The sequence below is a fragment of the Takifugu rubripes genome, chromosome 1 (genome assembly GCF_901000725.2).
Source record: "Takifugu rubripes chromosome 1, fTakRub1.2, whole genome shotgun sequence".
In the NCBI taxonomy this organism is placed as follows: domain Eukaryota; kingdom Metazoa; phylum Chordata; class Actinopteri; order Tetraodontiformes; family Tetraodontidae; genus Takifugu; species Takifugu rubripes.
The window spans coordinates 27,302,567-27,311,901 of NC_042285.1; the positions used below are offsets into that span (position 1 = coordinate 27,302,567).

The window sequence follows — 9,335 nt, forward strand, 5'->3', positions numbered from 1 at the left end:
AAAATATATTAAAAACAAATGCACAAGAAGAACTGATCTGACGCTCAAAATCAAACAGGTGTCAGTAATTTCTGTACTATTCCTAGCCTAGTTGTAATTTATAAACTTTATTGTAAATAAAAGCTCCTATTCCCTCAGGAACACAATTTAAAATTTTAAACCTGTGAATTTTCATTTTAAATCTTGTCATTTTTTCAGTTCCTCACACTGCCTGCCTAGAACTCCTTCATAAACCTCAAAGCGATGGTTTAAATCCTTCTGTGAATGCAGTTTATATTTGGTACCAAAAGCCCCGTCAGCTGAGCCTGTTCCGTAAAAGATCCGGCCTATCCTAGAGTGAACCAGGGCCATGGCGCACATGAGGCAAGGTTCTCTGGTCACATACAGGTCATACCCGGTGCAGATGTACGGCTGAGCTGTCACATCAGAGTCCGGTGGTGTGAAGCTGCAAGACGGGTATCTGTCGAAACGGTAGCAGCCGCCTCCCTGGCTGCGAGCCACCAGATCAATACAGACCATCGCTGCGTGATGTAGGGGGTGGTCCGCTCTGCAATCGTGGCCCACCGCTACGACGGTCTCTGTGGATGGGTCAACCATCGCCGCACCAACTGCCTCCATTCCCAGTTCTTTCCCCGCTTCAGCTGCAGCCACAGCGGACATCATGTATGACTGCATCCTGGCCTTCTGCTCTGGGCTGAAGAGCTCCCCTTTCAAAGCTAAAGTTACCCGTTTGTCCTCGTGGAAAGAGGTCGGCCACTGTTTGCTCACCAGCTCAAACTGGGGTCGGGTCAAAGGTGCACGAGCCGGGACGTTAACCACAAAAGGCTGGCCCAACCCCTCAGAACTGACGGCACTGGAAAGCAGCGAGTCTATGCTGACCGGCGCCTCAGTGTCTGGAGCATCGTGAACAAGGCACAGCAGGACCTCCAGAGAGTGAGGGCTGGCTTTGTCCTTAACAGCACGCACCCGCTTCAAGTGCTCAAGGCCATTCAAGGGGTGGATGCTACCGAGCTCCCGGACTAAGCGCGATGTCTCCTTTTTGTCAACGATGGGTGCGGCGAATGCCTCAATCATCTCGATGTCTTGAGACTCTTCATCCGACAGCACAGGATGAGCAACCCAGGAGTCCTCCGTGACGCACATTGGGCCCTTCCAGCGTTTCGGCGGTGGCTCCATCAATCCAATGTGCTCCTGTGAGATATACATTTCATAAGTCATGGTGCTAAAAATTAGCCACTGCCAATGTCACAGAACTGTAAGGGCAGAGCCCACCCCGATGAAACCAAACAAACCAGACGGGGTTTTCATGAGATTGAGGATTGAAGCCCTCCCTGTAAACGGCTTTCTCAAAAAAAAGGTCCACCTGATGGCCAACAAGGGCTGAAATGTGCAAAGTGTTTTTTGAAGATCCAGCCTCATAGTTTTGATCCATCATGCTAACGTGAAAAGCTGTAAAGGCAGGAATGATCCACAATATCTGTCATATTTTATGGTGTTACACACACTACACAAGTCAACTATTGTTCTCACAATTGAGGAAATGCGTATTTTCTCAGTACTTACCGGTTTATCAATTCATAAAAAAATCTATTAAAATGACAGCACCATGGCAGGTTGAGATTTCAAATGTGTAAATCATCACTGCTGAACACACTCACAAATCCATCGAAAAAGCTAAAGTACATGATTAAGCATGGAAATAAAATATTTGCTTAGAATCTGAAGCTACTTTTATCCCCTATCAGGTTGACAGTTAAATGCTGCATTTGAAAAAAAAAATCCATCCAAACATAGTCACAACAATTTTGTTGATTGGTTTTATGTATGTTAGTACTGAGTGCAACACAGTTTGGAATAAGGCCTAAAGAAAGTTACATTTGGAAAATCAGAATGCATGTCTTGTCTTCATTTCCTCCCCAATAACAGCTTGGCCTTCATGACATTGGGCACGTGTCGTATGGTCAGTGATACGCGGGTGGACCTGGTCAGGATTTCTCCAGGTTGAGTCCCAGCAGCTAAAAGGTTCACCGCCTTCTCGGTCAGAGTATCCTGGTCGCAGGGCCGGATGCCGTGGAGGAGCCTCTGGTACATGTCATCCTGCAGGATGAGAAGACTGCGAGGCTTGACCAACAAGGAGAAGAGGAAGCGGTTCTCCTCCGTCTGTGGCGCATCGCCTTGCATGCTTCCGACAGGTGTGTAGAAATCGAGGAGCGTATGAGACCCCAAGCTGATTGTGGTGATGGTGGGGTAGTACAGAGGACCGTCTTCATGAGGCATGATCCCCTCTCCTGGTTTATACTCATTTACCAGCACGTGATTGGCAGTTTTTCCACCAAAAGCACCCAAAGAGGAAATTTTCTCGCAGTATTTCTGGAGCCAGTCGGGTATCTTTTCTGCCAGCATACCTTTGGGATGTGGCAACCCTCCCCAGTTCTGAAGCCTTCTGCCTGACAGTTGAGTCCATTTAGGCTTTGGAGACTTGTACACCTGCTGTTGAAGGTAGGTCTCCTCCTGTTCCGATATGAAATCTGGAATGTAGTACACTGTTGGTGGGGCATCGTTTATGACAAACTGCTTCAGTTCCTCCAAAATACAAGATGGATGTTCCATGACTCCTTTAGAAAAGTCAACATAAAATACCTGTTAAAGATCCGAACGAGTTTGTTCTGTTTATCTTCTTTTTCCTTAATCTCATTGGATAATAATGCTGGTTAATCTCGCAACAGGAGTTCAAACCGTTCAGAAGGTAACAAGTTTGAGATCACCTATCTCGTAAAAATAAAAAAAAAGCAATAACGGAAGTGACTTGTCAAGAGCAAAGATCACTCTATTGTCTCTTGACGAAGAATAAAATACGTTATTTTTTGTGTTGCATAACAAATGCATAATTAACTTGATATACAGCGATTTGTCCCGTAGATATTTTAGAACTATACCCAAATAAATCTATACTATAACAAAATAAACAAAATTCGCTAAAATTATAGAACACTTCGACAACAAAGGTTAAAAACACAATGAATAGAATGTTTTACCTCATTCGACATCAACACGTTGATGAAAATACTGCTTTAGCAAAGAAACCAGTTATTCTCGCTACTCCATGCATTCAATCGCGTGCAACAAACAAAATAGACCCCGGAAACTTAGCATCAAACATTTGTTCCCTGGTATGACTGTCAAAGTCTTTCCCCATAAATATTAAAGTCTAATCCTTAATAGATGGGGGGAAATTCTATCAGGAAAATATGTATTTGACTTAATTTTTTTTAAAATTTCTTAAAGTGAAAAAGACGATATTTAACTATGCCCGACGATCGGAAATATTTGCACGTGACACTTCATCCGGAAGTCCACGAGTAAAAACTGATGTCTCCTTTTGGATAGGTTATTTTACGTTTTTAGTAGTTTGTGCTGTCAACAGACGTAATGTTGCCACTTTTTGATTCACTATTTTATTCTTTAAAGTAGGACAATAAATAGCAAGTAATGCAAGGTTAAATTTTGTTATTAAATTACTTTAACTCGCATTCCTCCTTAAAAATGTTTTCCTCAAAAGTAAATACTCTACATTTGAGACATAGTTTTTGGTGCCCGGCATCGTTTGGAAAAGCAACATTGTCCAGGCTCGTTTTGGGAATCGAGACGAGTTGTGACGAAACTGGTGCTGCTGTCCTGGATGAAACGGGGGAAATTTTGGGGGAGTCTCTTCACTCACAGAAACACGTACATTTGAGGTGGGTTACGGAGTTGTGGCGTTTAGATCAAGGAAGATCTTGGTTGTTAAATAAGTGGAATGAAGAACAAATACAGTTCTAATCTAATTTTAGGTGACTTGAAATTTTAAAAATGTGTGCAAAGTTGTGCATTTAAAACAAACAAAAATGTGCTTTTTGCTCATCCCATAAAATAATAGCTGTGTATTATATTTTGTTTGGAATAATTTAGAAGTGGCGGCATCATCCCCACCATCGCACAGCAGCTCCACCGAGACAATATCGAACGTGTAGTCCAGGAGGCCTTGGAGAGGAGCAAGGTGGACCCGAGGGAACTGTCAGCTGTTGCTACTACTGTGAAGCCAGGTTTGGCCCTGAGCCTGGGTGTTGGCCTTGACTTCAGCAAGAGGTTTGTGAGGCAGTACAGTACACCCTTCATCCCCATCCACCACATGGAAGCCCACGCCCTGACTGTCAGGATGCTCCAGCATGTTCCATTCCCCTTCCTTGTGCTGCTTGTATCTGGAGGCCATTCTCTTCTCACAGTTGCCCGAGGAGTCGATGACTTTTTGCTTTTGGGTCACAGTCTGGATGAAGCTCCAGGGGACACGCTGGATAAAGTAAAATCTTAGCACTAACACCTGTGACTGCTGTCAAATATGTGATTATAGCGAAATGACTATTGTGTTTCCTGTTAGATCGCCAGACGTTTATCGCTCATCACTCACCCCCGTTGTTCGACCCTGAGTGGAGGCCAGGCCATTGAGCTTCTCGCCAAGGATGGCGACAGAAAAAAGTTCCATTTCACAACACCTATGGGACAAACAAATGACTGCTGCTTTTCTTTTGCTGGGTTACGGAGTCAAGTTACAAACACGATTCAAAACCAAGAAAGAGAGGAAGGTACAGTCACACATGCAACACAAACCGAGCATAAGACTCCTTAACTGGTAAAAAATCATTCTTGTTCCCATAGGCGTTGAGAAGGGAACACTTTTATCATGCGTTAGCGACATTGCAGGAGCCGCGCAGCACACGGTAGCGTCTCATCTTGCAAAGCGTACTCTTCGTGCCATTTTGTTCTGCAAGGAAAAAGGCCTGCTGCCACCGAGCAGTCCCTCTTTGGTGAGTGTCTGCTGGGACAGGCTCCAGACCACCTACAACCCCACTTAGGTGTAATGAATGGATGGATGAAATGCTTAGAAATGAGTTTTATTATTTACCACGGTGCCAGAAGTTCATATTAAAAAGCTAAAATCGAAGTCTTTAGCCTTTCAAGGTTTAAAAAATAGGTTAATCCGGGGGCTAGTGTCAACAACGGTTTAATCTTTTTTTACTCCTGTTCTAAAGGTGATGTCCGGAGGTGTGGCAAGCAATCTTTACATCCGGAAGGCTTTAATGGCCGTTGCTGAGACGACGGGACTGCAGCTGATCTGTCCTCCAGCCAGTTTCTGCACAGACAACGGAGTCATGATTGCCTGGTGTGCATTTTGCATTCTGACATTTAATTTAGGCAGTTGCTTTATTTGACCTGTTTGAAGAACAGCCCACCTGCTTTTCTTTACGAAGGAATGGTGTTGAACGCCTGAGAGAGCAGCGAGGAATCCTGCCTCCGAATGTTGATGTCAGCTATGAACCAAAGTGAGTTAGCTCTGAAGTCACGGCCTATTGGTTAAAATCCAAGCCTAATCCAACATTTTGCTGTTTTCAGGGCACCTCTGGGCATTGACATGACAGCAGAGGTGAAGGCAGCAGCCATCAGGCTGCCGCCACTCAAGATGATCGGCTGATCACGCTTTTGTTAAACTCTTATTAACTGTATATATACAGTACTGTACTTATATTGTGTATATATATACACTTGTGTTATACTGTATATGTACAATAAAATTGTATTTATTGATAAATGTGTTATTTATTAACTCTAGTTAATGAAGTAATTAGCTTAAGATGATTCATATTAACTAAGCCTTCAACAGCATTTGTTTGAGTAACTAGCGCCCACTAGTGGTTATGTTGTGTAAGAACAAACGTCACAAGGACCATTGCGACAGAAGCGACGCAGTTTGTGAAGCACATTGTGAAAAATACAATCAGAATAAAATCGCAATGTCACCACAAATATTTATTTTGTTTCAAACAGAAAAAGATGCATCACATACACTGACAGTGACATAAAGGTGAACAGAACACGTAGAGCAAAATGAACTGTATGAAGCATCCGTGCACATTTTAACTCCTTGGGGCTGGGCATCCTGGAGGAAGATAAATTTGTGCCATCTCATCTTCAGTTTGCTCACCTTGAACACTGGGACTGGCAGAAAAATACACTTCCAGATTCCACAACATTGCGCAACATTCTGGTTGATGTAATTTCTCTAAACTGAATCAAAGTGGTAAACAAAAATGCTCAGTGGTATTTGGAGAAGAGTCAAAGTTCTTCAGACGTGATATTTCCCTGGAAATGCCGCTTCGCTCCTCACATCACACTATTTCAAATGATAACAAAAACTATTCAAAAACACTGTGTAGAACTGTGTAGAATTAAACAGGTTAAAACATGCATTAAACAAAACATAACCAAACATTTGTTTGGTATTAAATTATTTAGGTGGGGTCATTGAAGTAGGCTGAATGAACTGCAGAAATAAAACCCAGAAAATTCATTAAATACAAACGCCCAAAGCATATAAATGTAATAAAATCAACAGCAACACTTTCATTGAAGACAATACAGTGTGAAAGGCTTAAGATCTAAAGTAATGCTTTCATTAACTGCATGAACAAGTAATATGATTCAATGCACTTATACAAATGCATTAAATCATTTAGGACATAATCATGAGTCATTATCATGAACTAAACAGCTGATTGGTGGGATTGATATTTAAATTCGTATTTATTATCAATTTATTACTAAGGCACCTCGCTGTACTTATGATGGAATATTTGGGATGCTTTAAAAATAATTTTGTTTTTGTATGATGTTGTTTTGATTCCATGTATGATAAAATGTGTATCTGAGTTTTGCTGAAATGAATTCTGACTTCTAAAATTCACATTATGTTATGTGCTGCTAGTTAGTGAAAGGTTCCAGCCCTAAAGCTCATCGTGCTTATAAATATTATACTCTGTCACACTGATCTGTCCATTTTTGTCATTGTCATTCTTGCGGAATATATCCTCCACAACCTTATCAAAGAAAGTCTCCTCACGTGGCTTCCCCTCTTTTTTATACTCCACCTTCAGATATTCTTTCACCTGAAAACAAAAGGAGTTTAGAATAACTAACCAGCACCACCTACATTTATCTGGACAAATGAGGCTCCGATACCATCAACCATAAGGGAGAGCTAGCTCGTTAGCTAGCTCGTTGCATCAGCACATGTTCAAGCCAATTATCAAACAATAACAACACAGACAAAGCAAAAAGTTGGGATCAAATTCTGATTGGTGCATAATTGTGGCTGGTGGAGTTTTATGCTTCTAATGTTTACGTGCTAAATCTCAGGCTACAGCCAAATGAGGAACAGGCCTGTAAATCACTGGTACCTCATCCTTGGTGAGACTTTTGTCGTTGTCGAGGTCCATGCTTCCAAAGGCCTCCATGCTGCGAGGTCCCCTGGACACAGAGAAAGCCTCCACCTCAAAGATCACCGTGGCATTGGGCGGCACCGGCTCTAATCAGGAGGAAAGAGCAGCACATGAACCACCGACTGCACTGACATCACTGTGAATTTTACACTGATGACTGAACTAACAACTAGTTCCTATTAGTTGCAATATCAATAACTCTGTTCCAATTGCCTCATGGACAACTTCTGCCTCATGGCTTAACTGTAAGAGGCAACTTGTGGACGTAAATGTGTCAATGTGCAGTAGTTATCGGACCACATGAGCTTCAAAGAGACACAGTTTTAATAAAAATGATGACTTCTCTCTGACACAGAGGAGTTCATCCTTCACCTCTACATGCGGCTGTTATAAAGCCTGTTAATAACCTAGTGGACACAAACACAACTTTAGGTTTCACAAAGATGAAGACAATGCTCCTCAGTTCTAAGACTTTCCCTTTATAATGGAAGGTCATGCAATTTTTGGAAAACCGGATGAAAAAATTGGCCGTTTAAAACATTTATTCAGCGAGAGTAAAACATTTCCCTTAATTCTACCCACCAAAGAATAAGAGGATTGTAAGAAACACAACTCATGCAGAGATACAGAACACGTACATCATCTGGTCGTATCATGTGTATATTAAAGAAGTGGTGGAGTATACCAGGTTAGTTAGAAGGTTGTTAGCTTAATCAGAGCAGCAGTTGAAGCAGAGACCTTTAAACTGTGTTGCATGCTGAGAGTTCATGCCACTGGCACCAAGGGTGACGCTCTGTCAGTTAAAGTGCTGTGAAAACAGGAAAGGAGAGCATAAAGGTGCATCTAACATCACATAAACAGTGTCACAAACGTTAAGTTGACCTTGCAGGTCATTTTTACACCACTGAGGCACTAAAATAATGAAAATAACATACACATTTAAGTCGCCTGTTCCATTTTCTCACCTTTTCCTGCTTCCCCAAAGGCCAGGGCAGGTGGAATGGTTATTTTCCGCCTCTCTCCGGGGCACATATCGACCATCCCTATGTCGAGGCCTTTGATCATTTGCCCGATGCCCAGCACGACCCACTGAGGATGCCCGTCTTTGGCTGTTCGACTAAGGCAGACAAAAATCACCACAACCTGACAATCACCTGGGTTTCTTCATGAAAATCAAGCCAGACCACATGTTGTTTCTAAGGAGTTAGATACGATGTTTTCATAAAACATCATCTCCAAATGCAAGTGTAATTTGATCAGGAGGCCCTTTTTGCCTCTTCTATGAGTGATGATGTATTGTGATTATAGTCAGGCTGGCTAATTAGCCACCAACTTCAAATCTTAGCTCAAGTCACAGTTCAGCGATAATAACTTAAGCATCTACTGCACTATTTTGGATTTATAGTTTAATATAATAAAATCATAGAGAACGCGGCACTTTCTACCACTGACTCACAAACCTGCAGTAGAACTGGGAACCGTCCTTGGCGAGGAACCCATCGTAATGAACGTTCATCAGATCTCCTTTTTTGCTTTTTGGGGCGCACTGAACGGGCTTGAACAGGACTTCGATCTTCACTTCACCTCCCAACTCTTCTGCCGCCGCCCAGCAGGACCAGGAGCCGGGCTGCAAAGACACAATCAGGCAGAAAGCGCAGCTTACCAGCCTCCACATCATGACGCCGCCGTGCATTCGTGGCACATCGAGGAACTGAGGAGGAGGAGGAGGAGGAGGAGGAGGAGAACCGCTGGTGCTGCAGCTGCTGTTGGTAGCCCGCGGGGTAGTATGATCCCTGCGCTTGGACTGTCAGGGAATTTAGTGGCGACAATGCTCCTTGACAATACTTTATTTACCACGATGAAGAGTCGAAAATGCGAGTTTTAATCGTCTGTACTCCGTCGAACTTTTAATCATCAGGCAACATAATAAAAGGTCCAAGCAGCATCGCCCTGACAGACAAAGTAGAGGGATTAATCCGCAACACTGATGCATCGATAGTTTAAAACAAATTGGATCAGAAAATC

At 42.7% G+C, this 9,335-nt stretch overlaps 4 protein-coding genes across 4 annotated transcripts; 1 reads left to right on the plus strand and 3 right to left on the minus strand.

Moving 5' to 3' along the window:
• Nucleotides 1-11: 11 nt before the first annotated feature.
• Nucleotides 12-3,145, minus strand: adat3 (adenosine deaminase tRNA specific 3). The gene is made up of 2 exons (XM_003962200.3): nt 3,036-3,145; nt 12-1,191 (listed from the first exon to the last, which is right to left on the minus strand). Exons 1-2 carry the CDS (start codon nt 3,045-3,047, stop codon nt 187-189), a joined length of 1,017 nt encoding a protein of 338 aa, XP_003962249.2. The 5' UTR covers nt 3,048-3,145; the 3' UTR covers nt 12-186.
• Nucleotides 1,475-2,776, minus strand: alkbh6 (alkB homolog 6). The gene is made up of 2 exons (XM_029845145.1): nt 2,641-2,776; nt 1,475-2,528 (listed from the first exon to the last, which is right to left on the minus strand). The coding sequence occupies exons 1-2, from the start codon at nt 2,693-2,695 to the stop codon at nt 1,906-1,908; spliced, it is 678 nt and encodes a 225-aa protein (XP_029701005.1). The 5' UTR covers nt 2,696-2,776; the 3' UTR covers nt 1,475-1,905.
• Nucleotides 3,146-3,321: 176 nt separating the features above from the next.
• Nucleotides 3,322-6,276, plus strand: osgepl1 (O-sialoglycoprotein endopeptidase-like 1). The gene is made up of 7 exons (XM_011613035.2): nt 3,322-3,737; nt 3,949-4,336; nt 4,415-4,619; nt 4,693-4,841; nt 5,067-5,197; nt 5,286-5,357; nt 5,428-6,276. Exons 1-7 carry the CDS (start codon nt 3,544-3,546, stop codon nt 5,504-5,506), a joined length of 1,218 nt encoding a protein of 405 aa, XP_011611337.2. The 5' UTR covers nt 3,322-3,543; the 3' UTR covers nt 5,507-6,276.
• Nucleotides 5,824-9,276, minus strand: fkbp7 (FKBP prolyl isomerase 7). Its single transcript, XM_011613041.2, has 4 exons — nt 8,771-9,276; nt 8,276-8,427; nt 7,269-7,396; nt 5,824-6,977 (listed from the first exon to the last, which is right to left on the minus strand). The coding sequence occupies exons 1-4, from the start codon at nt 9,001-9,003 to the stop codon at nt 6,816-6,818; spliced, it is 675 nt and encodes a 224-aa protein (XP_011611343.2). The 5' UTR covers nt 9,004-9,276; the 3' UTR covers nt 5,824-6,815.
• Between the last annotated feature and the right edge of the window lie 59 nt (nt 9,277-9,335).

What these genes read in the sequence shown, in the direction of transcription:
- alkbh6 (XM_029845145.1), bottom strand. Translation starts at nt 2,695, where the DNA reads ATGAGATTAAGGAAAAAGAAGATAAACAGAACAAACTCGTTCGGATCT. An exon ending in CTCGTTCGGATCTTTAACAG is followed by an intron (nt 2,529 to 2,640) that starts GTATTTTATGTT and finishes ACTACATTCCAG; the next exon opens with ATTTCATATCGGAACAGGAG.
- osgepl1 (XM_011613035.2), top strand. Translation starts at nt 3,544, where the DNA reads ATGTTTTCCTCAAAAGTAAATACTCTACATTTGAGACATAGTTTTTGG. An exon ending in CAGGGGACACGCTGGATAAA is followed by an intron (nt 4,337 to 4,414) that starts GTAAAATCTTAG and finishes GTTTCCTGTTAG; the next exon opens with ATCGCCAGACGTTTATCGCT. An exon ending in AACGGAGTCATGATTGCCTG is followed by an intron (nt 5,198 to 5,285) that starts GTGTGCATTTTG and finishes TTCTTTACGAAG; the next exon opens with GAATGGTGTTGAACGCCTGA.
- fkbp7 (XM_011613041.2), bottom strand. Translation starts at nt 9,003, where the DNA reads ATGCACGGCGGCGTCATGATGTGGAGGCTGGTAAGCTGCGCTTTCTGC. An exon ending in GGTTCCCAGTTCTACTGCAG is followed by an intron (nt 8,428 to 8,770) that starts GTTTGTGAGTCA and finishes TGTCTGCCTTAG; the next exon opens with TCGAACAGCCAAAGACGGGC. An exon ending in AAAGTCTCACCAAGGATGAG is followed by an intron (nt 6,978 to 7,268) that starts GTACCAGTGATT and finishes TTTTGTTTTCAG; the next exon opens with GTGAAAGAATATCTGAAGGT.